This window comes from Equus asinus, chromosome 10 (genome assembly GCF_041296235.1).
Source record: "Equus asinus isolate D_3611 breed Donkey chromosome 10, EquAss-T2T_v2, whole genome shotgun sequence".
Taxonomy (NCBI): domain Eukaryota; kingdom Metazoa; phylum Chordata; class Mammalia; order Perissodactyla; family Equidae; genus Equus; species Equus asinus.
In genome coordinates, this window is record NC_091799.1 from 33061935 (window position 1) to 33089909 (window position 27975).

The 27975-nt window shown below is 40.8% G+C and overlaps 1 protein-coding gene across 7 annotated transcripts in view; it reads left to right on the top strand.

Moving 5' to 3' along the window:
• Nucleotides 1-27975, top strand: part of ECPAS (Ecm29 proteasome adaptor and scaffold) — a 95481-nt gene that overhangs the window by 64116 nt on the left and 3390 nt on the right. For all 7 annotated transcript variants that reach the window (XM_070519008.1, XM_070519004.1, XM_070519007.1 and 4 more), the window contains 23 exons: nucleotides 3004-3149; nucleotides 3591-3645; nucleotides 4584-4698; nucleotides 5607-5675; nucleotides 6959-7076; nucleotides 7375-7542; nucleotides 9653-9732; nucleotides 10348-10453; nucleotides 11201-11248; nucleotides 12536-12657; nucleotides 13973-14123; nucleotides 15886-15951; nucleotides 17160-17249; nucleotides 18292-18358; nucleotides 18930-19021; nucleotides 19100-19166; nucleotides 19402-19587; nucleotides 20186-20394; nucleotides 21254-21297; nucleotides 21395-21587; nucleotides 23196-23334; nucleotides 25535-25640; nucleotides 26359-26447. In XM_070519008.1, coding sequence (XP_070375109.1) covers nucleotides 3004-3149; nucleotides 3591-3645; nucleotides 4584-4698; nucleotides 5607-5675; nucleotides 6959-7076; nucleotides 7375-7542; nucleotides 9653-9732; nucleotides 10348-10453; nucleotides 11201-11248; nucleotides 12536-12657; nucleotides 13973-14123; nucleotides 15886-15951; nucleotides 17160-17249; nucleotides 18292-18358; nucleotides 18930-19021; nucleotides 19100-19166; nucleotides 19402-19587; nucleotides 20186-20394; nucleotides 21254-21297; nucleotides 21395-21587; nucleotides 23196-23334; nucleotides 25535-25640; nucleotides 26359-26447 — 2526 coding nt within the window. The remainder of the gene's footprint in view (nucleotides 1-3003; nucleotides 3150-3590; nucleotides 3646-4583; nucleotides 4699-5606; nucleotides 5676-6958; nucleotides 7077-7374; nucleotides 7543-9652; nucleotides 9733-10347; nucleotides 10454-11200; nucleotides 11249-12535; nucleotides 12658-13972; nucleotides 14124-15885; nucleotides 15952-17159; nucleotides 17250-18291; nucleotides 18359-18929; nucleotides 19022-19099; nucleotides 19167-19401; nucleotides 19588-20185; nucleotides 20395-21253; nucleotides 21298-21394; nucleotides 21588-23195; nucleotides 23335-25534; nucleotides 25641-26358; nucleotides 26448-27975) is intronic.

Genomic DNA, 27975 nt, shown 5'->3' on the forward strand with positions numbered 1-27975 from the left:
TGCTACTCAACTTTTTGGATGTTTTTTGTTAGAGTGTACTAATCTTGCTTTGAGCAGAGGGAACAGCATTTGAGAAGCCAGTTAGGGCCTAGGTCTTAGCCATCTTAGTATCTTGAGCATCTAACACAGTACCTGGCGTATTGTGGGAATGGCTTGTTAATTGGGTAATTGTAGTCGCCAAATAGCAGAACTGCAGATAGCTAGAGCTGTGGTTATGGGAAGGTAAAAGAAGGGATTGTATCTGACACTGAGAACTAGATCACTGTGACTAGTGAGGAGCTAATAGCACCAGCCTCTTGCAGTGTCCAGGATTCCCCTGTAAGTTAAGGAGGAGCGTCCACTAATAGGGCTCTGTCTCCTTCAGGCCTTTTGTTGGCTTTGTGTGAGTCCAGTTCTGGCTCTTCTTTCTTTGGGGATGCTTTCATTCTAGGATCCTTTCTTACCCATCTCATACTTCTGAAATCTTATTTTACCTATCCTCCTTTCATTTTGGTTCAGTTACGGGGTTGCATTTGCACCCAGGCCTTTAGCATATCCCAACACTTTCTTGGAACGTTTTTCTCTTAGTTTTTGTAAGACTGTGTTTTCCTGAGTTTTTTCCTTGCCTCTGTCTGGCCACTTCTCATTCTCCTTCAGTGGCTCCTTTTCCTCTATGCTCCCCATCGGTGTTGGGCTATCCCCATCACCCATACCCATAGCCTACTCTAATATATATTGATGACCTCCAAATGTCTATCTGTGTCTTAGAACCATTGTGTGATACTCCAGAGCTGTGTTTCCAACACTTTATTAGGATTTATGACGGAGGTCCCCAGGCACCAACATTTCTATATGTCTAAAGCTGAAATCATCATTTCTTCCTCCTCTCACTCTCTAAAACTGTTTACGTTCTTTATTCCCTAAAACTATTCCGCCTCTTTATTCCCTGTCTTCATTAGTGGTAACACCATTTCTCCCCAGTTTCCCACACCCAGAGAAGGTGGAGAAGGGCTAAGATCCCAGACTAAGGCCAGGGAGAGGAGTTAGTTCAGCAAATATTTATTGTGCTTAGTATGAGCCAGGCACAGTTCTGGGTGCTGGTGATGCAGGAATGATCAAAACAGTTGAAAATTTTGCTCTAATGGAGCTTACATTCTAGTGGAGGACTTGGCAAGAAGCAAAATAAGTAAGAGAAAATATGCAGCGTGCTAAATGGCGATAGGTACTGTGGAGAGAAGTGAAGCAGAGAAAGTGGATGATAAAATTTGGGTGGTAATTTAGAATACGTGGGGCAACTTTTCTCAGGAAGGTGATATTAAATTGAAGACCTCAAGAGGGTGGATTTCTTGGGGAAGAGCATTCAAGGCAGAAGCAATAGCAAGTGCAAAGGCCCTGAGGCATGAGTATGTTTGAGGTCAGTGGGATTGAAATAGAGTGTGCGTGTAAGGAGACCAGGAGTAAGAGATGAGGTCAGAGGGGCACTGGGAAGCCAGATCATGTAAGGTCTTGAAGGCCACTGTGGGGCCTTTGATAGGAAGCAATTGCAGGATTGTGAGCTGAGGAGAGCCATAATCTGACTTACAGTTTAAAAGGGTCATTCTAGTGTTGCACTGAAAGTAGACTCAAGGAGGCAAGAACAGAGCAAGGAGAACAGTTAGGAGGCTGTTGCAGTATTCCCGGTGAGCGATGATGGGGACTTGCACCAGGATGGTACCATGGAGGTGGGGAGAAAAGGTTGATTAAAGGTGTTTGAAAGGAGTGACAATAGTATTTCCAATTGGATGGGTTTGTGAGGTGAGAGGACTCAGGGATGACTTTAGAGTTTTTGATGTGAGCAGCTGGAAGAACGGAGTTGCCATTTAGCTAAGATTGGGGAGGCCGTGGGAGGTGGAGATTCGTGGAGTGGGTACAGGGAAAAAGCTGCTTGACTGGCTCTTCTTCGTCCACACTCCTCCCGCTCAGCGTTGGAATGTCCCAACTCCCCCATAGATGAGCTAGGACCAGTATCCTCAGGGACATCTGGAAGTCAGTTGGATATGTGAGTATGGACTTTGGAGGAGTTCCAGGTTGGAAAGTCTCTGGGAGTATCGTATAAAGATAGTATTAAAAGCCGTGAACCTAGATGTGATCACCAAGGGAGTGAGTAGAAAAGAGAAGAGGTCCAATAGCTCAGCTCTGGGCCGCCCCAGAGTTTAGAGTTTGGTAGATGAGGAGAACCAAGGACGGACACTGAAAAGGAGCGGCCTCAAGTTAGGGGGTCCTGGAAGCGAAGGGAAGAAAATCTACGAAGGGATGAGGGTGGGAGGGGTCAGGATCAGCTGGGTTGTATACTGCTGGAAGAGCAATTATGATGGGAACCGAGAAGTGATCATTGAACTTAGCTACAGGAAGGTAATTGGTGGCTTTTACAAGTGATTTCAGTGGAGTAGAGAAGGTAAAAAGCCTGATTTGGAGTGAGTTCAAGAAAAATGAAGAGGTGAGAAAATGTAGACCATGAGTGTAGTCAACTGGTTTGAAGGTTTCAGTGTAAAGTAGTGCTTCTCGACGAGGAGAGGGACATTTTGCTCCATAGGGGCATCAGGTAATGTTAGTTTTTAGTGGGAAATGGGAAAGATACGAGAGAGAGAAAAATAGCTGTGACAAGAGAGAATGGGGACAGTTTTAAAAAAAATTAAGACTTTTTTAAGAGAAGTTTTAAGTTCACAGCAAAATTAAGAGGAAGGTACAGAGGTTTCCCATATGCCCTCTGTCCCTCCACATGCGTAGCCTCTCCCATTGTGGGGAGGAGATTTCATTCTGGGACTACAAGTTACCTGAGTACCCTGGAAAGGTTACTTAGCTTATGCTGGGTTCTGAAATGAAGGATTATCAGTTCCTTCAACAACTTGTTTAAACCCCTTATTCGTTTAGATTGTAATATGTTACAGGATTGTTGTATTGAGTAAATGATTAAAATTTAATTTTTTGCAGGAAACTCTACTCAATTATTTTAATTGTGTCTTACTGTTCTTTGCTTTTCCCCAGGAGCCAAAGTGAATGATGTCGTCCCCTGGGTGTTAGATGTGATTTTAAATAAACATATCATCAGCCCCAACCCACACGTGAGGCAGGCAGCGTGCATCTGGCTCCTTTCCCTCGTGAGGAAGCTAAGTAACCATGACGAAGTGAAGGTAAGCTGTCTGTACATGTGATCAGCTCTACGGGAAACTGCTTATGAAGTGTTTATGATTGAAAGGGGCTCAGAAGGAAAGTTTACAAAGGTGAGGGCCATTAACCACTAGCAGATATTTTGAGATTAGTCATCCATGGAGGAATGAAGGGTGGTGGCCTGATATACATTGGTTGGAAGCTGATTCTAAACCTAAAGGTATATAATCAGAAGAAGTGCTAAGGGTGAGGGGCTCGGCCTGCGTCCGTTAGATTGCCTGTAAGTGGTGCAACCTTCAGGTGATTTGGCCACCTTCAAAGAGGAGAACACAGCAGGGTTTGTGACCACCTTGGGCCGTTAGTTAGACTTGACTTTACAGGTGCTGTGTACCCCAGGGGCACGCTGCTGATTCTCCCAAAGAGTTGGAGTTTCTGTGTTCTAAATGCCTTTTTTCTTCTTTCAGTCTCATCTTAAAGAAATTCAGAGTGCATTTGTTTCCGTTTTGTCAGAAAATGATGGTAGGTTATGGGTAAATATTTGATTTCCAGACTTCATTAAACTTGTATTTTAAATTTTGAAAAATCTGGATGAATAAACATAAAAAAGGGGTCCAGGAAGCTCAATTCTTATTTATTAATTAGATCATGTTCTTCAGTTTTGCATTTAAAAATGGAACCGAGGCCTTCTTTAACATTGGTACTTCTACTAAATAATAGCTTGCTTCTACTTCTGTTTCCTTTCATCTTTGTGATTTTAGGCAGGAGAGGGTGGATGTATATGTATTAGACATGTATATAGTAGCTTTGCTTTATAAGTTGTTTTAAACATATGGTCTTCTGTTGACTTTTTATTTTTAAAAAAGTTGGAGGTGGGTATGTGAGATCCTGTGAGGCTGTTTTTTTTTTTTTAAAGATTTTATTTTTTCCTTTTTCTCCCCAAAGCCCCCCGGTACATAGTTGTGTATTCTTCGTTGTGGGTTCCTCTAGTTGTGGCATGTGGGACGCTGCCTCAGCGTGGTCTGATGAGCAGTGCCAGGTCCGCGCCCAGGATTCGAACCGACGAAACACTGGGCCGCCTGCAGCGGAGCGCGCGAACTTAACCACTCGGCCACGGGGCCAGCCCCCCGTGAGGCTGTTTTACCTCTCACGTGTCTGCCTTGCGGTCGGCCCGCTGATCCTCTGTCACCATGCGCTACACACTGAGGCTCAGCAGTGTTGACTTGGTTTGAGAGCTGGGTCTTTTGTGAATGTGGTCTCATTTACAGGGACTTTTTGGTGCCATGTCCACTGAGATGATTTAGTACGCTTTTTAACTAAAGAGGCAGATTGATTCTGTTTTCATATCTTTACTTTGCTATCATTTTGGGTTAATGTTACAAATTTTTAAAAATTTTGACTTGATGGCCAGTAGACAAATTTTTCTTAAAGTAATACTATTTTGTCTGTCTTTTGTGTAGAACTTAGCCAAGATGTTGCCTCCAAAGGCCTCGGGTTGGTGTATGAACTGGGCAATGAACAAGATCAACAAGAATTGGTTTCTACGCTTGTAGAAACACTTATGACTGGCAAGAGGTATGATGAACTTGAATATTTCAGAGTTGGGCACAGGGCAGGTCTTGCACATACTGAGAATAATGCAATGGGAGAAGGAAAATTCAACTTTTCGCTTTCCTGTTTATTAAGCCTTTTCCAAATTGCAAGTCAGTGATTGTTGCGCTGTGGGTAGCAGTTTAATTATCCAGTGTATACTGTTTAGAAAGTAAACTAAACTAAACTACTGTTTAGAAACATGCCAGAAGGACAGGCTTTGAAAATGGAATGATCTCAGGACAGTTAAAGCATTGGATTACAAAAATCCTGTAATTGCTGTTGGCTAAATGACGATGGAGACGTGGGGAGGGAGCTCCATCCTTCATAGTCGTGATCTGTGAAGAGTATGAGAAGCGAAGTCATTCTTGTAATTGTTTGCTGCTTTATGTTGCCCTCTGCGTGGGAAGGATAGTTTTTTGTTTTGTTTTGTTTTGATGAGAAAGGTTGTCACTGAGCTAACACCTGTGCCAGTCCTCCTCTATTTTGTACGTGGGACACCACCACAGCATGGCTCGATGAGCAGTGTGTAGGTCTGCGCCCAGGATCCGAACCCACAATCCCTGGGCTGCTGAAGCGGAGCCTGTGAACTTAACCACTTCACCACCAGGCCAGCCCCAGGAGGATGCTTTTTAATGTGTGACCACATTTAATTCAGTGTAACTTTTCTATGGGATGTCTTTTACATGGGATCTATGAATTTGTTCATTCTAGACTTCATTTTATAAAAATCTCGGGCTGATGGAAAGGATTGGTTGACCTTTACATCTTGCACATGGTAGATACTGGAGAGGAAATTTGATTTCATCAGTTTGCAAATGAAATATATCAGTTAGATGATTGCTAGTTTGAAAAATTTGAGGCTAATTTAAATTCTTATTGTTTTGGTTTAGAGCTAAACATGAAGTTTCTGGAGAGACAGTGGTATTTCAAGGGGGAAGCCTTGGCAAAACACCCGACGGGTAAGTGTGCCAGATCCGTTGATCGTCGTTGTGGACGCGGTGAACAGAGCACTCATGACATTGGTTTCTACCCTCTAGGAAATGATGTGTATTAGTGGCAGAAGAGCACTTTTCTGGAAAAAACCTGCTGTCTTAGATTGGGTTTCCTGGGAAACAGACTCTGAGGTGGAGATTTGTATGTTGGAAGTTTACTGAAGTGTGCCCCAGGATCATCACCCTGGGGGAGTGAGGAAGCAGGACAGGGCTGATGGCCCAAGGAGGGGCTGAACTTCTGCCAGCTCTTAAGCAGATACTGGCCTCTCAAGGATCTCTGGAGCTGGGCCGGGCTGGCCCTTCAGACTTGTCCTGATTCAAGGGGCCCCTCACGAGGCCTTTACACTCCCTCAGTGGCCAAACATTGGTGGTGGGCTGCTCTGGGGGACCTGACCTTGGACTGAGTCATGCGTGGGGAAGCTGGCAGCACAACTCGGCGTCCACTGCACGTAGTTTGTTGTAGGGGGCACCTCTACTTGGTATCATGGAGTCTACCAATTTAGCATTTCCAGTTAATTCCTAGAGCCTTACCTCCTTTATTTTATCATTGTTCCATTGTGATTACACTGTTGCCTTTCCTCTGAAAATCCTCAGGGAAACGCTGCAGCTTGCTCAGCCGTCTGTGGCGTTGCGCAGAGCCCTGCCCTCACTGTTGTCTGCAGTGTTAGAAAAGCAGGGCTTTGTTCTGTCCTTGATGTTCTCCTGTGGCTCAGTGTTTTCACAGTGAAAGTTGTTTTTGTTCCACTTACTCTCCCTGTAGAGTCCTGAGTTTCTAAAAAGTGCTCACTTTTCACAAAATAACTAACACACGTGATCGGGTGTTTGAGTAAATATTGTTTGTTCAGAGGAAAGTTAATAGGACTCAGGAGTTGTTATCAGGATTGGGGTGCCCTGGCTTAGAAAAGGCCTAGAGAAGACAGAAGTTGTCTTCAAATGTCTCTTAGGATTTTGAGAGTGATCTGTGCACAATATAATGAATTAACTGAGCCGCCTCTGGAGGTGGGGAGGGCTCGCCCTCCATGAGAGTTGCAGGTGGGTTTATGTCATTTGCCAGGCATTATTGGTACTTGAATCAGGTGACTTTATATTCTTCTTAACCTGGTTCTCTGCCTCTGTGATGATAATTCAGTATTGGAAATTTAGGGAAAACATAATTTTAAAATGTCCTAGTAATATTGGTGATGTAATTTTTATTAGGCTGGAGATAGAGAAATACATTATTGCATACTTTTTGTTTGTTTGTTTCCAAGCCAGGGCCTCTCTACTTACAAGGAACTTTGTTCTCTGGCAAGCGATCTAAGTCAGCCAGATCTGGTGTATAAATTTATGAATTTAGCCAACCATCATGCAATGTGGAACTCTAGGAAGGTAAGTTGCTATAACTGGACAGTTTTTGTTTTTCACTTCCCTCCAAAGCCAAACCTGCTACATTGGCAGACAGTGACAATTGGTATGCTGTGTTTTGTAAACGTCTGTGATCAGAGAGAGCCAAACCACCACATGACTGCTATTGTTGGTGGGTAAAGCTGGGATACCCAATAAATCAGGTTGTATTCAGGGACAAGTTTGGGAGGGAGAATTTTGTGATCTTTATATATTTCATATGTTAATATTTTACCTGTAACAAATGTATCTGAGCCACTTCATCTTATCATCATTTTTTTAGGGTGCTGCTTTTGGTTTTAATGTAATTGCTACCAGAGCTGGAGAGCAGCTGGCTCCTTTTCTGCCTCAGCTAGTTCCTCGTCTTTATCGTTATCAGTTTGATCCCAACCTTGGCATTCGACAGGCCATGACTAGTATTTGGAATGCACTGGTCACTGACAAATCAACGGCAAGTATCTGTGAACCCTTGTCCAAGATTACACAACAGCATTTAAATCCAGTGCCCATCTTCTCTCTACTTTGTATACTTATTTGTTTAATCAAATGAGCTTTCTTTCAAGGTATCAAAGATGTTCATGGAAATGTTTATTGAAATCTCAAAAATAGAAATAATCTAAATGCCCTTTGGGTGGCTAGTTAAGGAAATGGCAGTGTATTCACACAAATGGAATAGTGTATGTCTGTAGGTACTGTTGATGCGATGGAGAGCAGGTCAGAGTTCCTACCTTCAAGGAGCTCACTTAGTTGAGGAGATAGACAAGGAAGCAGACAATTACCATATATTATTTTCTCTCTTGGTTTTCCATCATCTGGCTACTTCTCATATTCTCTTCTACTTTTAGATACTGAGATTTCTCAGGGCTTGCCTCTGGGTACCTTTTACTTTCTCAACTTTATCTTTCTAGATGAGCTCATCTGTTCCAGGGCATATAAATGTCATCTTTATTGTGATGGTTTCCAGTCTTGTATTTTTGGCCCGGACATGACTTGTGCTCCTGACTTACATATCTAACTGATTGACATCTTCTCTTGGATGTTGTTTCAAGATAGCTTAGACTTAGCATGTCTAGAATAGGACTTATAAAAACAACCTTCCCCTCTCTTCTCAGCATTCATCCCTTTACCCTAGGCCAGGAAACCTGGTGTCATCCTTGATTTTTGTCTGTCTTTACCCCCACCCTCAGTTGAATCCCGTAGCAAATTCTGTTGATCCTGCTTCCAAAGTATTCCTTGAATCCATTCTCTTCTTTCCCTCATTTTTTCCTGATGAACAGGTTGTCATCTTTCTCTTCTCTTTGCCTTCCTTCATTTAATTATCAGCAGTGAAAGTGATTTTTAACCATGCAGATTGGATTTGCCATTTTGGGTTAGAATCCTGTAGTAGCTTCATAGCCACTTTAAATAAATTCCACGATCCTCACCTTGTCCTTCCAGTCCCTGCACACGATGTGGCCCCTTCCTCTCTCTTCAGTCTGACCTTAGGTTGAGAGTGTTCCGTTCTTGGTGGTAGGCGCTTGAGGGTTCAGCTTTGAAGGCTCGGTGAGTTCTGTTTGCTCAAGGAGAGTACTCACTACCACTGGGTCAGCCAAGGTCTAATGGGCCGGTGGTTTTAAAGATCTGAATTCAGGGCACAGGCCTAGGCTCTCGACATGTGAGCCTCACCTGTATGAGAGAAAGGTGAAGCCACAAGTATGGATGAGATCACTATGGAGAACGTTTAGAGAAGCAGACAGAGGAAGTCATCCGTTTGTTAAATGTTGAGTGAGTTGTGTACCTCTCTGTCTTGGTTTCCTTACATATAAGTGAGGATAACAAACCTCTCCTACTTAGAAGAATAAAAGTGGAAAAGCCATAAGTTTTTGAGGTTCTTTGGATCAACATAAAAACTTTTGTTTGTCTTTATTACCAAACTGATAAGTGTATATCAAAACAAAACAGAGGCTTAAAATATTAAACTCATCTTTTATTCTGAACAATCAGAATGCTTCTTTATGTGCTAGGTACCATGCGGGGTACCAGGGAGGCAAAGACAAGTGAGGCAGTGTCCCTGCCCTTGAGGTCTCAGTGCAATGGAGTCGTACGGTTATTGTAGCATCTGCTAGAGTGCGCCTGAGAAGGTGCTGTGGGAACAGAGGAGAGTAGGCCGGTCTTCTCTGCCAAGGCTGCCTGATTTGAATCTTGAAGGACAAGTAGGCGGTAGCCAGGCCAGTAGGAGATGGAAGGGGATTGTGGGGAGAGGTAGTGTGTGCCAAGAGTGGGGGTGAGACAGGACGTGATGCCTTTGGAGCTAGATGGGTCATGGAGGGCTTCGTATCCATGTCCAGGTGATAGGTGTTTATTCTCACGCACTGAGGAAAATAAGAGGATCAAGTCTGCATCTTAGAAAGATCCTTCTGGCAACTTTTAGCAACCAGAGCGAGGAGAGAGTATCAGGCTGAAAGGCCGAGAGAGATGCTTAGGCTGTTACCAATGGAAATGTGGTCCGTGTGATTGAGAGATGAATAATTTGATTGTTGATGGATTTTACATTTTTCATTTTATCCTTTTGCTTTCATTAGGTGGATAAATATTTGAAGGAAATTCTTCAAGATTTGGTTAAGAACCTTACCAGCAATATGTGGCGAGTTCGAGAGTCCAGGTACCATTTTTTGAAATATAAGTCTAATCAGATACAGCTAGTTTTTTTCCTTTAAATTTTCAAGCTTTATAGTTTTGTGCAAAAGGAATAAATTAATATTATTAAAAAGCATGTTCCTGGTTGAGTTAGGTAGTTATCTTTATTTAACGATTTAAACTGTACAAGTCATTGGTTTTTCCTAAGTTGTTTTAGTTTATCTAAGTGTGAAGTTACAGAAGCAGATCACTTGTTAAATTGGTAGACATCAAGATACATTTATATACTCTCATGACTTTTGTGGGTAGCATTTATTTATAGAATTTATATTTTTTCAGTGTCTGCCATGTGCTTGGCAGTGTGCTAGGCCCTGGGGGTACACTGGGAAGTAAACAATGATGTGTCATCTCAGAGAGATTGTGTTATGGTTGTGGGAGACAGACATTTGGTGACTGTCAGTGCCATATGCCTGTGGTATATTTGAGGAACCAAGGGGGTAATAGTCATTGCTGTCGTGGGGTGAGGGGGTTAGTCCTAGAAATATAGGCAGAATCTATATTCTTGTTGGGTATGAATGTTTCATAGTAGAATACTGAGCCTTCTCGATCATACGTTTGAAACCAAATTGTTTATTTTCAGCTGTTTAGCTCTGAATGATTTATTGAGAGGAAGACCCCTAGATGACATCATTGATAAACTTCCAGAAATTTGGGAAACTCTTTTTAGAGTACAAGATGATATAAAGGTATTATAGAAATAAATCTGCATTCATTCCTAGAATCGCTTAAACTGGAATTGTTAAAGTATGTTTCAAAATTTACTATACAGACAATTTTAAGAGACCACAATTTCCTCCCAAAGTTTCAGTCTCAATGTGCCTGTGAAGTTGCAAGGTTGGGCATCTTTAGATCTAAATTGACTGATTTTTTTTTTTTTTTTTTTTTTAAGGTGGCTACTGCCTGACTTTCTTTCAATAGAAATTTCATGAGGGACAAATAACAGTTTTGAAATAATCCAGACTAACTCTACTCCATCAGTTTCATAAATTGGATCAGTCGTTCCCAAATAACGTGACCAATGCCTCTGAATTTTTCCTGCAGTTTAAATTTTAGATATTTTGATATTTTACCATTAAAGTTAGGCACTTCGTTTTTGCCTTTCTTTCTTTTTTTGTTTTATTCATTAGAGATTTTTCAAGTCTGTCAGAATCCTCACATAGATCTTATGCATTTGCTTTTATGATACATTAGTTCTAAAGTGTTATACTTAATAGCCATATTTTTGTAGGGTCAAAATATGTCATAGCTAATTAAAACAAATACGGGATTATAAAATGTGTTCCTTGATGGGCAAAGAGCCTAAGGAAACACTATTTTTTAACCTGGTGTTGAAAGTAGGACTTTTCCTTAATCTGGGTAGAGTCGGAGGCAGTTAAATAGGGTAGATGAGAAAGAAACTAAGTTATATGATGCCAAACTTGTCTCATTTTTAGGAATCTGTACGAAAAGCAGCAGAGCTAGCTCTGAAAACTCTGAGCAAGGTGAGAACTCTTATCTTATCCTATGTTGGGGGTGAAGTGGGGCAGGGTTCTATGTGACCAAGACAGTAATGACTTATTTTTTTGTCATACAGAATGACACTGAGTTGCAGTATAATTGGCTTCATGCTGTGGTTCACTGTTTTTACAATGAATGAGAAACTGGGTGCCGTTATACTAGAATACTAGTAGTTTTTTTGTTTGTTTTTTGTTTGTGGCGGAACCAAATTTTATTCTGATGATTGCAAAATATTGACTTTCTAATTCTATTACCTTTAAATATTTATTAGTTGGCATTGTACTACAAAAAAGAGCTTTCTCTTCTTCCCTATTTATTTATGTACTTATATATTATCAATATGAGCTCATGAATTCTTATTTTATTCAATGGATTATAATCCACTGCTGTGCTGATCTATTTTGGTACTCAAATTGCAGCAGATTTGGCCAATGGGAGCCCCTTGAAGCCGCTCCTTGCCCTTTGACATGCCCCATCGTTTTGTTGAGCACTTCCTTTCTGCCATAAGATGTTTCAGGCTCATCTGTACCTTCCCTGCCCCAGTCCTGGAATTAACCATTTCTCCAAAGAACTTTGATAGAATACTAGTATTTTTAACAAAGTGTATCTCTGGTCTCTTTAAATGGTGAGCTGCTCTGGGCCTTTACGATGAAGTATGACTTTCACTTGACCCTGAAGAACACATTACTCAGTGAGATCAAGCAACATCTATCTTTTCTCTTACTCTTGCTGTGTTATGTGTTAATCTGCTTTTCATATTTATGAGGTTGGCAAGCATTTTGAAACTTGTTTCCCACTTGAACTTGATTTTATGATATATCAGGAACTTCTACACTCTAGCTGTACAAACCTTGCCATAGGTCACATTGTTAGTAAGTAGTAAAGCCAAGTTTTAAATTCTAGATGTTTCTTATTCCAGATTTCTGTTCTTGACCACAATGTTATGCTGCCACCTGAAGTCATTGATGATGATGATAATAATACTTTGTCTTATTCAAAGTGCCTTCTTACACATTTTCTCATTTCGTTTTCAACTGTTCTCTATCTCACAAATTAGAAGTCCAAATCTTGGAGAGTGAAATGCATTGCCAAATTTTCTGTTTCGTTACTGGCTGACATAGGACTCTCTTGTGTTTCTCCCTGTAGTGCCATAGAAAGTAGATTTACTTATTCTTTTCTGTGGTTACAGGAAGGGGGAAGTATTTTGTCAGATGAGTGCTTTACTGGCTGCGAAGTCAGTTTCACTAATTTCGATGCTCTTTGTATGTGAGGTTTGTGTGAAAATGTGTGACCCTGCCAAAGGAGCTGCCGGCCAGAGAACCATCGCTGTCCTTCTGCCTTGCCTTCTGGACAAAGGAATGATGAGTCCTGTGACAGAAGTTCGAGCCCTCAGGTGTGAATCAGCTGATGAAATGAACGTATTGGATTTACTTAGTTCTTAGTCATTCTGTAGGAAAGGGGTTTCTTTGAATGTTAGATTCTTGAAAGTATGGAGAAAGGAGGAGAATCCAATGAGGCAGCCCAAGAGCATTTATGGAAAGTTGTGAGTCTGAACATTTTCACAGAAACATTCTCATGGGAATCTTGCTTTCGAGCAGCGTTCTGTCGTTTTGCCTTGACCCTGAGTAAAGTGGGTTTTTTATTGCCATCAGTCTCTGCCCCCAGCAAGCACATCTTCCTCTTACGCCACAGGTCCTCAGGAGCTTGCTTGTTGTTATACCATTTAGTAATATTTCACAGGTTATTAGGTTTAAAGTAAACTGTACCATGTGCAACAATGAAATATTCAAAAGATACACTCACGATTAGATATATGTGGCTATTATAAATTAAAGTCAACAGTGAAGGATTCCAGTTTGTATGTTCTTTTGTTTTTAAAGTAGAATGCTATCTGGGAATTTTATCTGTTCCATTTTTATTTCACTCTTAAAATTAGATAAAATTAATAGTACCAACAGTATTTCATGGTAACTAAACAATTGATGATGGGGGCCGGCCCCGTGGCCAAGTAGTTAAGCTCGCGTGCTCTGCTTCGGCGGCCCAGGGTTCACCGGTTCAGATCCTGGGTGCGGACCTAGCACTGCTCACCAGGCCATGCTGAGGTGGCGTCCCACATAGCAGAGCCAGAAGGACCTACAACTAGATATACAACTATGTAATGGAGGGCTTTGGGGAGAAAAAGAAAAAGTTTATGAGGGAACGTTCCTTTTAGAAAGAATTCACCTAACATAGGTAAAGGAATGATAAAATTAGGATGTCACCATTTTGCTATCCACTGTAAAATAATGTAGGTAATGATCATGAGTGGCTCCTAAATCCACTGGTGAAAGGCTGATGGGGAACTTTATAATGGATGGTTCAGGCCAACGAAACTTGAACCAACAGATAACTCAACAGCACAAAAAAAGACAAGCACACATTATATGCATCCTGATGTGATGGAACAGGACACACAGCACCACCTATGAAAGATTCTTGTTAAAAAACTTGAACTTGATTTAGCCTATGGATCTGTACAAGGGAATATGTTAAATGCTTGGAAATTTCTAGAATATGAAGTTAAAAAAAAAATAGTGCGAAGACCAGGCTCTGAACCCATGTTAATATATTCCTGAATGCAGCAAACTGCAAACGTCCTCATGGTTAGATTTGTAGAGCTTCTTGCTTTTGTTCAGAGGACTCAGGAGTTGTGTTCTGTGTGTCTGTAGCATTAACACCCTTGTGAAGATCAGCAAAAGTGCAGGAGCCATGTTGAAGCCACACGCACCAAAACTCATCCCAGCTCTGCTGGAATCCTTGAGTGTATTGGAACCCCAAGTTCTCAATTATTTGAGCCTCCGGGCTACAGACCAAGAAAAGGTGAGTTGACGGCACAGGCATATTGGTCGGTATCATGGAGGAAGAGCCCTGTTAAGGAACTGAGGTCCATGTGAAAATCCTTCCAGTGTCCTCAAACACCGTGACTTGAATGATAGTTTCACCGCTCTTGAAACAACTTGACTCCCATAACTGCATGCAGTGTCTGTTTGGGGGTGAGGAGCAGGAGGAGGGCTCAGAGACTATTTTGTGAATTGGATGAAACTAACACTTCCATTTAAAAATGCATTAACACTTATTTAACACAGTTTTTTGTACATGTTTGTTTATTTTTTTAGGGGTTGGGTCTATACCTTCAGAGTCCTTCTAAGGACCACTCCTGCCCTGCAAGTAAAGAAGATTTGTATCTAGACTTTGGCATAGTCCAAAATTATTCTGCTTTTCAGATATATTGTAGTCGCCTAGTCTCTGATCAGAGTTTTTTAAAAAATTACAGATGAAACATTTATTGTAAAAAATTAAAATAATACAGAACAGTAGAAAGTAATTCCCCAGGAGTCCCCTCTCCCCTACTAGCATAGTATCATTTCCTGATCATACCCACCATCAACAGTTTCCTGGGTGTTTTTCAAATTCTTTTGTAGTCATAGGCTATAAAACCAACAAACACTAACTTAAAAATAGACTATGAATGTTGTTCTGCAACTTGCTTTTCGTTATTAACAATATAGCATGTCTCCATGTGGAGCTATTTCATTCTCTTTAATGCATGCACAGTATCCTCCAGGGAGGAGATTTTGAGTTTTTGTCACATTTTATGACATCAGAGGATTGTGACTGTTCTATTTTCTTTACGCCTTTGCCAACGTTGAATTGACATCAGTCTGATAAGCAAGAATCTCATCGTTTTAATTTACACTTTCCTGGTATTAGTGTTGTCCATTGTCATTTCATACTGTATCAACCATTTACATTCTGTGAATTGTGTTTGTATTCCATGCCTATTTTTGTGCTTGTTGATGTTTTTACATTTGTCTCTGTTTATTAGGACTATTAAACGTCTGTCACAGAGATTGTAAACCATTGCTCTCAGTTCACTGTTTGATTTTTAGCTTGCCTAAGCTAGTAACTTAACTCTTTTCCCTTTGCCTCTAATGTTGCTGTTGCTCCTCCATCCATCGTTCTTTCCTTGCTGAGCAGTAGACTTGCCGCGTCCTAGGTTCCCACGGCACACTTACTAGGCGCCGAGAATCAGGAAACATAAACTCTAGTCCACAGTTTGCAGCCCTAGGCAAGTCGCTCTGTGCGCCTTTCTCTTCTCATTTGTTATGTCTGGATATGTTAGCTTCTCCTACACGGTAGTTGTTAGACTGAAATACCACTGTAGATATGAAGGCCCTTTACAAAGTTAAAACATTAAATGTATAAAATTTTTTATTGCTTAGACACAGTTTTTTAAAATCTGAGATAGAACTTTATTTAGTCTGTTGCTTTATGTAGTGGATGGAGGACCTGAGGCTCAGGAAGGCTGGATGACTTGCTCAGAGCCATAGTATGTTAATTACTAAGTGCCATTAGTTTCTAACTGTTACCTAACTTTCTTACTGCACTGGATGCTGCCCTTACAGGTAAATTGTTGAGTGTAGATCAGAAGAAGTTAGAGTTAGACTTATGTTTGACTTTGTCATATCTTTATATTATTTTTTTAAATGTCCTCTGTTTGGAAGCAAAGCCCTTTCGGAGAGTGTGGGGGCTTCTTCCTAATTAATCGAATTTGCTGAGTGACTTGAATTTGTGTTCTCAGGCTGCGATGGATAGTGCTCGACTCAGTGCTGCCAAATCCTCTCCCATGATGGAAACAATCAACATGGTCAGTGCCTCGTGACGGGAAAGTTTGTTTGCTTACCTCCGAGTTCCAAGTCTTCAGGCTACGTTAAATGAAGTAGAGATTTAAGGGATGAGTCAAGGAGCTATTGTGGCTCCAGTTTTTTCTTAGTACAGTTTTTCTTTTTTTTTTCTATATTACTTAATGGAATAAATAATACTTCCAAATATTACAATCCATCAGTCCAGATTTGTGTTACACAGGAGAACAATATATTAAAAGCTCTCTGTGTAAGTCTATATCTGGATCTGTTTGGCTTGACTATTTAGAAAGCTTCAGATAGTTGTCTCTCCCTGAGCATTGTCTTTGGGAGGACCCGGGAGGGTGTCAGCTGGAGGTATTTAATGAAGTAGGCAGCATAAAAGGCAGGGAAAGAGAATTGAGCAACTTGATATGTTGTTTCAGTCATAGGAAGGGATTTGCAGAAAAGAGCTGCTCAGCACCGAGGTTCTAAGTCCTAACGTTCCCGGCGTCTTGGAGTAGGAGTGACTAAAGTCACTAACGCCGACTGCTGTGGCCTGGAGTGGTTCACTGAGGGCTTGTGAGCGAGTGAGCATTGTTTTGCTATGCAGCTCACAAGGCTGGACAAGACAAGTAGATATTTTTTAGTGCTTACTGGAGGACTATTACCATTACTATTGGGGAGGAAAGAGAAAGCTTAAAGAAATAGGAATAGTTAGCAAACACCTTATAGATATGCTTATTAATAATAGGATATATGTCACTGCATTTTCAAAAGTTTAATGCAGCAAATTCAGCTAAGAAGTCAACTTTAATAAAATGGTTTCATAGGGCAGGCCCATTGAAGAAGGTCAATGTTAATCTAGGTCTTTTACACTAAATGTGGATTGATAAAGAGGAAGTAGGTCCAGAGAGATCCTTTCTTCTGGGGTAATTATTTTTTTCCTTTAGTAGGTTTTTTCATTTTTTTTTTTTTTTTAATGTTGAACCACTGATGAATGGTTTTTCTGTTTGTAGTACAATGGTGGTTTTAACATTAAAATCAGAGCAAAATCAAGCCATCAGTTTTTCAACTTCATGTCAAATCCAGTGGTGGGTGCATATTTGACATGGGTAGTTTTAAAAAAAAATTTTTTTTGACATGGGCAGTTTTTAATTGAAGATGTGGAATTGAGTCAATTAAGACTTAATTATTTGCTAAGGTTGACTTTATATTTATTCTCTTCCAAAAGTGCCTGCAATATCTTGATGTGTCGGTGCTGGGTGAGCTAGTTCCTAGATTATGCGAACTGATCAGAAGTGGCGTAGGTCTTGGAACTAAGGTAAGTATATTCTTCATGAGAGGAATTTGCATCTTCCTTAGTTCAGGCCTCAAAAATATAACAGTCATGGTGTTTGAAATTCATATTTTTCCCATAAAGCCTAATATTATTTTACATTGACCATTTTGTTTTTATGGTTGCACTAATAACTTAAAACCTGTAACTTGTTCAGAATATAGAATATGTGACTTCTTCAGTACACATAATGTCACTTTTTTAGTGGAATCATTTCTGTCACCTGGTTGCCGTGTACATGCCCTCTGGGTCCTCATTCGTTCTCAGTTATTAATGGAAATACTCATCCAGTTATCAAGGCAGCGTTGGTTTAGGGGGTGATTAGCATTTTTCACAGAGGGGTCGGCAGGTGTTTGGACAGGAAAATGTCTTCCTCTCCAGGATCTTTCAAAGATCAGACCCTGCCCCCCACACTTTAAAAAGAAACAACTCACATTTTTCTCCTGACAGAATTAACATGTTTGTCCTTTTAAATTTTAGCATTTCTAGATCAGGAGAAAGTTAAAAAATGTCTGTAAGTTTATCACCCATAATTGCCGTTAATATCTCAAAGTGTTTCCTTCCAGTCTCTTTTCTGCATTGTCCTCTTTAAAGGCCATCTGATACTCTGTTGTGTGACTGTGACATCATTTATTTTAATCCATCAAGGGGCATCTGATTTGCTTCAGCTTTTTTGATATTAAACAAAGCGCTGTGATGAATGTCTCTGGACACGTCTGGCGCTGTCTCCTTTGGTTCCGTTTCTAGAACTGGAAATGTTAGAACAAGGATGGACAAGATGACACATGTTGCCCTCCTGGACGACTGAGCCCATTTTCTTTCCTATTTGCAGTGTGTGAGAGCACCCATCTTCCTCGGGAGGTCTTGAAAACATCTCTGCCTTGCTAATTTAAAATGAGCATTTTCCTATTTCTAGATTGATTCTTGGAGGAGCTGTTAGACTTCATGTGTTTCTTATCTTTGAATCTTTGCTAAAACAAAGGGTTTGCTACATCAAATTTAGACGTTTGCTTTTGTAACCCTGTAGGGAGGCTGTGCCAGTGTCATTGTGTCATTAACTACTCAGTGTCCCCAGGACCTAACACCTTACTCAGGTGAGTTTGTCAAAACCACGTGTGGTGATATTTTTGTATGGCCATGTCTTGTGTGACAAAGTTTAAAAGGAAAAATAATTTTCTTTCAGACATGCTTGTGAGACTGTACACTCTTCCTCCCCTCATACGTCCCCCTCTGCCTTTATTTCTTTGTTTGCAAGAGGTACAGGATGATCAAGTTTAGCAAGTTTTCACTGTTTTATAAGTGATTATTTCTGAGTGGTATCAGGAGGTGAGAGTATCTGTCATTCTGTAGGATTCGTTTACCATTTATAGCTAATTTCACAGCAGCATTTTTCTCTTCTTAGATTGGCTCATAGACGGAGCCTATGAATTTTATGTACCTGGCTCTCATTTTTGCACCATTTGCCACCATATTCTAGATGTAGATTAATTTTTAATTTTATATCAGGCAAAAGGAAGCAAATTTATACTATAATTGTAACATAGAAGGATTCTAAACTACCATGGAATAAATCAGGTGTAAATTACAGGGTTAAGTTTGTTTTGGTCCTGGGAACAGAGCAGAAAATTGGTCATCCAAATATAGATTTTTCTCTATTTCTGATAGGTAAACTTATGAGTGCTTTGCTTAGTGGCCTGACAGATCGAAACAGTGTAATTCAGAAATCCTGTGCATTTGCCATGGGCCATTTAGTTCGGGTGAGTTGAATTTCTTCTTGAGTTAAGTAATTATACTTTGATAATTGTGAGAAAGGACTAGGATTGTTTCTTTTTCAGACCTCACGGGATAGCAGCACTGAGAAACTCCTGCAGAAGCTCAACGGCTGGTATATGGAGAAAGAAGGTGCCTTTCTTTTCCTACTTTATGTTATTTTTAATTTAGATTTTAGCAGCCTAATAAAACGATACAAACCAGGTCTTACCCTCTGTGATTTTATGTGCTTTGGGAGGAACATTTCTAATTGCTTTTACTGATTTGTTTTGCTGTGGGGAAAGTTGAATAGTAGTCTGTTTAGAACGGTTATCCTGAAAAACAGTAAGTGCCATAAAGATTATGGTTTTTTCCTGCTTCTCTTTAGAACCCATCTACAAGACCTCTTGTGCTTTGACTATTCACGCTATTGGACGATACAGCCCTGACGTGTTGAAGAACCACGCCAAGGAGGTTCTGCCTTTGGCATTTCTAGGCATGCATGAAATCGCTGATGAGGAGAAATCAGAAGAATGTAACTTATGGACTGAAGTGTGGCAGGAAAATGTACCTGGTTAGTCAGTACTGCCTATGAATTAAGCCTGTTTCTTAAGAACCACAGCTGGAAGTTTTTACTCGTATTCTGTATTCATAAACTCCTTTAGTTATTTTCCCAGGACCTTAACAGCATGTGTCCCATGTAGTTTGAAGCCTGTCCAAGTGGCTGAGTTCTCAAGGTTGGCACTCAGAGCCCTTCTCTTTCCTCCCTCATTGCTACCCCTGTTGGAGAATAGAAACTTTGCCCCAGCAAAGTAGAGCTTTATTTATTTTAGTTGAGAGTGAATAGTGATCGTATGTTGCCTTAGAGTATCCTTTTAGAGTAGTGCTTCCCAACTGTTTTTCCCCTTGACACGTATTAATGGATGACGACCATTTGCATGACGCCCTCCTGTGGACATATCCAAGTTCATGAAGTCCTGCTGTTGTAAAGATACATCACGACACCACCCAGTTTCTCTCCCTTTCAGAGAGTGGTGTGATGGAACCATTGAGAATCACTGCTTTAGATGGATGGTCACTGGCTTTTTTTCCAGACTTAGAAAAGAAGAATCAGTTAATTAATTTTTTTGTGTCACGTAAAAGTTGCTTTAATTTTGCTTTTCATAACCTAGGTTCCTTTGGTGGCATTCGGTTATACCTGCAGGAGTTGATTACCATTTCCCAGAAGGCTTTACAGTCTCAGTCCTGGAAAATGAAAGCCCAGGGTGCAATCGCCATGGCATCAATTGCAAAACAAACCAGCTCCCTAGTACCTCCATACCTGGGAATGATCCTGAGCGCGTTACTGCAAGGCCTGGCTGGAAGAACGTGGGCAGGAAAGGTAAAGGAACCCTTCATGCCCAGTTAAACCGAAGGTATCCTTAAAGGATTATGACTTCCTCTTTCATTTTCTATAAAAATTAGAATCTAGTTTTGTGGGACGTCAATGGATTGTTTTCATGATTTCCTAGCTAATAGGAAGCTTTGGGTAAACTTTGTCTGATTAAGTGTGACATTTCATCAACGTGTAACCCACATGTCCTTGAATACTGCACATAATGTTGGAGATTGATTTTTGTTTGTCATGTTCGGCTTTCCAAGATAAGTCTTAAACCAAGTGGTCACCGTTTTGTGAGTGCTGACCTCATGAATGGATCAGGACCGTGCATACGTGAAATTGAGTAGCGAGGCAAGCTGCGTCTAAACCTGGAGCTGGGATGCCCCTCTGGGGCCTGTGAAGGAGTAACAGTCGTTTTATATACAAGGGTGATAGTAGGATACTTACAGTGAACACTCAGTGGGGAGCAGGAGACTATGGCAACCGAGAACAATCTGCTTGATGTTGTAAAAATCCGATAGTGGCCAGCACCATCCTGTAGACAAAGTACTGGACCAGAAGTCAGACACGGCTCTAAACCCGTGCGTGACACTTCTGCCTGTGTGACCTTGAGCAGGGGAGTTCTCTAGGCTTTATGAAATGGAGATGAAGGCAGTTATCTTGCTTCCCTGGTTCGAGTAAAACTCTGTAAATGTGCTCGTTAAACAGTAAAGTGCATTAAAGGTAAGATTAAAGTGCATTAAAGATTAATTTTTGTTGTCATGGTTATTAAATATTCCTGAGGTAATTGTAGTCATAGTACAGAGAATGTAAGTGACACATGGTGTGCTTAATAGCATTCCCTCGTCTTTCAACCCTTTAGGAAGAACTGTTGAAAGCCATTGCCTGTGTGGTGACAGCCTGCAGGTAAATATTCTTTCAATGAAGATGCCATTTCTTAAACTGGACCTGAAAGCTGTGGCCTTTTATTAACTTTTCTGGTACTCTTGTATGGATCCTGTAGTGCCGAGCTGGAGAAGCCTGTGCCCAGTCAACCCAGCACTAATGAAATTCTCCAGGCTGTTCTGAAGGAGTGTGGCAAGGAGAATCTCAAGTACAAGATTGTAGCAATCAGCTGTGCAGGGGATGTCTTGAAGGCCACCAAAGAGGACAGATTCCAGGAGTTTTCTGACATTGTCATACCTCTCATCAAGAAGGTAATGACCACCTATATCCTGTCAGGCCCGGTTTATACCTAAGAAAATTAGGGAAAAAAGGAAAGAAAAGATTTTTTTGTGTCCTGTTTGCATATTTTATTAGGATTAGTGTAGCTGCCAATAGCAGAAAATCCCCAAATAGCGTGGCCTCAAATAAGATAGATGTTTGTTTCTCACATATTGGTTTAGGGATTCTGGCTCTTTACAGCGCCCAGCTCTGTCATCCCTAGGGTGTCGCTATTGTCCTCATGGTCCACGGTGTGTCTGTATTCCAGACAGGCGATGGCAAAGGAGACGAAGAAGGGATGAAGGATCAAAGTAGGCATGTCAGTTCTCTCTTAAGGAGAATTCCTAGAAATTGCTGCATAACACTTTCACTTCTGTCCCATTAGCTGTACTTAGCCGGATAGCCACACCTGGCTGTGACGATGCTAGGAAAGGTAGTCTTCTTTCTAGGCATCCGTTTGCTCAGTGGGAGAAGGGGAGAGCAGATGTGCTTTTGTTTTTTGTTTTTTTTTAAACCAATCAGAAAGATGAGTTTATTGCAAGGGTTTTGACCTGTAAGCTGGGAAACTCAAGGCCACAGGAGCCATGACTTCTAAGAGTAGATGTTGCTGTGGATGAATGCTCTCTGTCATAGTTACAGTAAGCTTTGCTTTGCAAGCATGAGCAGAATCCACCCCAGTCATCCTAGAGTGAAGACAGGGAGCTCAGTGTGTCTCTGTTGATTGCCTCTGCTGTATATTGGAGGACTTTGATCAAAAAGACTGGTGTCTTTTAGAAAATGAAGTACTCATTTTTAAAGATTGGGCACTGGTTCAAAGAAAGAATGGTACGGTTTACCTATTTATTTTTTTGCAAAACACGAAATATTTTAAAAAGTGTTTTTATTTCTTGTGTTGCTGCTAATTTGCAGTTGTTTTCTTTCAGTAAAAAGCTGTTTGCATAATTTCTGTTATATACATAGTGTATGGATTTGGGAGATTTCTATTTTAAATTGATTGTATCACTGGCTAGGTGGACAAGTCACTTCTTGGCCTGTTTCCCTATCTTATTAAGAAAGAGTTTGGGGGCCGGCGCCTTGGCCAAGTGGTTAAGTTTGCACACTCTGCTTCGGCGGCCCAGGGTTTCGCCGGTTTGGATCCCGGGCACAGACATGGCACTGCTCATCAGGCCATGCTGAGTTGGCATCCCACATGCCACAACCAGAGGCACTCACAACTAGAATATACACCTGTGTACTGGGGGGCTTTGGGAGAAGAAGGGAAAAAACGAAAGAGTTTGGGTTTAGATCATTACCGAGTTCTTCCATCTTTAATTCCATGATTCTAATACAAGTCTTTTTATGTTGTGCTTATAGTACTACAAATATGATATTTTTTTCACTTTTGCTTACAGATTCCTTTAATGGATTTCTCAAATTTATTAGAGAGGTGTAATATTTCAGTTGCAAACTCTTTTTACAAATAGGAAAATTCATGGTAGAGAATTTAGCTTTTAATTTTTGGTTAACATCTTTTACTCTGGTACCCTGATTGTTTTAACAGTATACTGGTAACTTTAAAGAAGAAATTGGGTTTTGCTTTCTTTTTCTTTGACATGTCCTAGAACTCACCTGAAAGCACTGGAGTCCGGACAACCAAGAATGAAGATGAGAATGAGAAGGAAAAGGAGCTGCAGCTGGAATCTCTGTTGGGCGCCTTCGAGAGCCTGGGCAAAGCCTGGCCCCGAAATGCAGAGACCCAACGTAAGCACGAGAACCTGGGTTTGAAGGTTCTTGTAGAGCCTGACCGATTAGTAGAATTATCCAGTATAAATTGTACTCCTGCATCAGCAAATAACCTCATTGACTATTGTCTGAATCTGCCGGGACTGCTATAATGAAGGGCCACAGACTAGGGGGCTTACACCACAGAAATTTATTTTCTTACAATTCTGGAGGCTAGAAGTCTGAGATCAAGGTGTCAGCAGTGTTGGTTTCTTCTGAGACCTCTCTCCTTGGCTTGTAAATGGCCATCCTTGTCCTAATCCCTTTTTATAAGGACAGCAGTCATATTGGATTAGGGCCCACCCTAATGACCTCTTTAAAAACTTGGTCTCAGGGCTGGCCCCGTGGCCGAGTGGTTAAGTTTGTGCGCTCCGCTTCGGTGGCCCAGGGTTTTGCTGGTTTGAGTCCTGGAAGCGGACGTGGCATTGCTCATCAGGCCATGCTGAGGCAGCATCCCACATGCCACAACTAGAAGGACCCACAACTAGAATATACAACTATATACCGGGGTGGGGGGGGGTGTGGCTTTGGGAGAAAAAGGAAAAAAATAAAATCTTAAAAAAGAAAACAAAAAACAAAACTTGATCTCTCTGCACAGTCACATTTGAGGTTCTCGGAGTTAGGACTTCAGCATATGAATCTGGGGACACCATTCAGCCCAGAGCAGCCATGATACATTTTATGTAGGTAGTCTGCTTATGAAAAGAATTGTTAGTTTTCTTTATGATGCTCTATTTTGAGGAATCCACAGAATTTATTAGTGGGGTCTCCATCTTGAATTAATGGCCTTGTTATCAAATCTTCAGTAAGCAAGCGAAATCTCTTTTTCGCTGAGAAACTGGTAACTTTTTGAGAGATTTTTAGAATTGGGCATGTATTTCAAAGGATTAAGTAAATAAACGAACAGCAAACCTTTATTGTTGGATTAGATTGTATTAGTTAGGACCCTTTGACAGAGTCTTCAACTTGGGACGATGCTGCTCTTGTCTGCTTGTGTTGGTTTCTGCAGGGCATCCCACTGAACATTGTAATATTCTTGAATGTTCTAAAAAGTGTTGTTGATTATTTGTGATTGGGTATGTCTGAAATCAGACTTAAGTCTGTGAGCCTTGCCATCCTTTGTGTGAACTTGAAAAAGTATATTTGCTGTGTATAGGAAGCATTTTCCAAAAGACACAGATTTGTAAGTGGTCTTATTTCTTGGTGTTATGTTATGGACTGCAGTGGAAGTCCACTTGCTGGACACCATTAGGGCTACTAACTTTTGCTTGATAGGTAGAGAAAGTTAAAGGAGGGAATTATATAAAAAAGATGATACATACACAAACCAGTTTATTTAGCAGTTTGTTTTAGCATAAGGCATAGAAATGTACACTGATTTGCCCGTTCCTGAGGGGACGGCCTTTGACAATTTAACTGTCCCACATTGGCTTCTCATATATATCTTACTTACAATGTATCATCTACAATTTCTGGTTTTTGTTTCTTTATAGTGGAGAAAGGAATTACAATCTCTCATGAAGCAATTCAGGTGCAGAATTCCAGATTTTTACCCCCGTCCATTTTTACATTTGTGAACCACGCTAAATTGTGCAACGTTTTAAAAAATAACCGTTGAGTTCTATACTCGTTTCATCAGGAGTATAATGTTAGCATAATATTAATTATATAATTATATCAACAAGCACCGTTGGCGGAACAGGCCTGGGATAAAGCACTGTTGACTCTTGGTGAGCCTGTGACATGCAGAAGCTTGTGAGGCTCCGGAGAGGAGCTCCCACCTCCGGAGTTCTGCTTTCCTTGGCTGCCATTCAGGGTGTTTTATGGGGAAAAGGGAATGTGGTTAAGATTCTGTGTCAGTTCCTCGGAAAAGGATATTGCCTTGAAAATAAACGTTTATGAACAGTTAGATAGGCCCTTTGTGGGGGAGGTGTTCTGATCAGGGAAATTGGTTTGAGAATTGGGTGCAATGTCACACTGAAGTTTTTTTGAAATTTCATGGCTTTAATTAAAGGCATTTGTTGTTTTATTTTTTCCTCTCTCCCTCCCACCCTCTCTTTCACTGTCCCTCTATCCTCTCTGTTCCTGTCTTTCTCTGTCCTTCTGTCCATCACTGCCTCTATCTTTTGCTCCTTCACACTCTCTTTCCCACTCTGCCCCATTCTCTCTTTTTTTCCAGGTTGTTATCGTCAAGAGCTGTGCAAATTGATGTGTGAACGGCTAAAACTCAGCACGTGGAAAGTGCAGCTAGGAGTCCTACAGTCAATGAATGCCTTTTTTCAGGGGTAATTTGCTTCATGTTCAGTCATTTATTTTGCTCCCCTCCCCTTAGCATTTTATATATAATCAATGGAATTCTTTTAAATTTTAAAACTAAAAGCTAAAGTGATACATGCTGGGTCCACCAGGTGGCGCAGTGGTTAAGTTCGCACGTTCTGCTTCGGCAGCCCGGGGTTCGCCAGTTTGGATCCTGGGTGCAGACATGGCACTGCTTGGCAAGCCATGCAATGGTAGGCGTCCCACATATAAAGTGGAGGAAGATGGTTATGGATGTTAGCTCACGGCCAGTCTTCCTTAGCAAAAAGAGGAGGATTGGAAGCAGTTAGCTCAGGGCTAATCTTCCTATAAATAAATAAATAAAGTGGTACATGCCGATAGAAATTGTTTGTGCCAGAAAGGTTTTGGAATGTTTCTTTCTTTTCTATTTCTTTTTCTTTTTCTTTTTTGCTGAGGAAGATTTGCCCTGAGCTAACATCTGTTGGCAATCTTGCTCATTTTTCTTGAGGAATACTGTTGATAACATCTGTGCCTGTCTTCCTCTGTTTTGTATGTGGGTCGCCACCACATCATGGCTGCCAATGAGTGGTGTAGGTCTGCGCCTGGGAACTGAACCTGGGCTGCTGAAATGGAGTGTGGCAAACTTAACCATTAGGCCATGGGGTCGGCCCCCTTAGAATGTTTCTTAATAACCAGCGTTTGTATCTTGCTTTCTGATTTGTACAGATTAATGCTTTTGGAAGAGGAACATGCGGATGCTGAGGCTTTGGCTGAAATTCTCCTTGAAACTTGTAAATCAATCACATATTCTTTAGGTGAGTGGGGTAAACTGACGTTGATCAGGAGTCCTAATTTGAAAGCTCAAGGAGCAGAGCCTCACGTATTCCCTATCTTGTGCTGGAACTAAATGTATGGAACAACTACTGAACCATCCTGTTTAATATACTCAGTGTGTACCCCAAACGGGAATATGTTAATCCAGACTGTGTAATTTAGGATTTGAACACCTAGATGAGAAACATCTTTGTGATAAGTAATTTTTTAAGCTTTTCTTTGGAAATAATTTCAAACTTACAAAAACTTGCAGTAATGTTACTGTACATATAATACCTGTACAGTAGTCCCCCCTTGTTTGTGGGGTACGCTCCAAGACCCCAGTGGGTCCCTGAAACCGTGGCTAATACTGAACGCTATATATGCCATGTTTTTTCCTATACATACATACCTATGATAAAGTTTAATTCATAAATTAGGCACAGTAAGAGATTAACAACAATAACTAATAATAAAATAGAAGAATTATAACAACATATGGTAATAAAAGTTACCGTAGATCTCAGCGACCTCAGCACACGATTTTTTTTCTTATTAAGTCTAGAACTTTCACCTTTTGTCTTAAAGGAAGCTTTTTATGGCTTCTCTTTGGCGTGTTCGAATTGTCAACCTCATTACTCTTGCACTTTGGGGCCATTATGAAGTAAAATAAGGGTTACTTAACCACAAGCACTGCAGTGCGGTGATGGTCCATCTGATAACCCACACGGCTACCAAGCGACTAACAGGAGGCAGCATATGCAGCTCGGATCGCTGGACAAAGGGATGATTCACGTCCCTGGCGAGACAGAGCAGGATGGTGAGAGATTTCATCACTCCACTCAGAACCGTGTGAAATTTAAAACTTGTGTATCGTTTATTTCTGGAATTTTCCAGTAAAAAAAATATTTCCAGACCATGGTTGACCTTGGGTCACTGAAACCACGGAAACCGAAACCACAGATAAGGGGACACTCCTGTGTCTCCTTTGCCCAAAGTCACCTGTTAACATTTCGCTCCATTTACTTTATCATTTGCACCTATATGTACATATTTTTTCCTGACCATTTGAAAGCATGTTGCCTATATCATGCCCCTTTACTCCTAAATTCTTCAGTGTGCATTCTTTTGCATAACCACAGTACAGTTACCAACTTTAGGTAGAAAACTGATCAATATTTTTTAATCAAATTTTTAGCATTCATATTCTAGGTTTTCAGTGGACTCAGTAATGTTCTTTAATGGAGGGAAGGAAAAAAAATTCTATAAAGAATCCAGTCCAGGATCATTTATTGAATTTGGTTGTCATATCTTTTTAGTCTTTAATCTGGAACGCTTCCTCAGCCTTTCTTTGTCTTATATGACATTGACAATTTTGAATAAAATCCCCCTCACCCCCCGTTTTTTTTTTTAACTAGAATGTTTCTCATTTGGTGTTTGTCTGATGTTTCCTCATGATAAGATCCAGGTTATCCATTCCCACTTGGGATACTCCGTAAGTGACCTTATGTCCTCTCACATCAAGAGGCA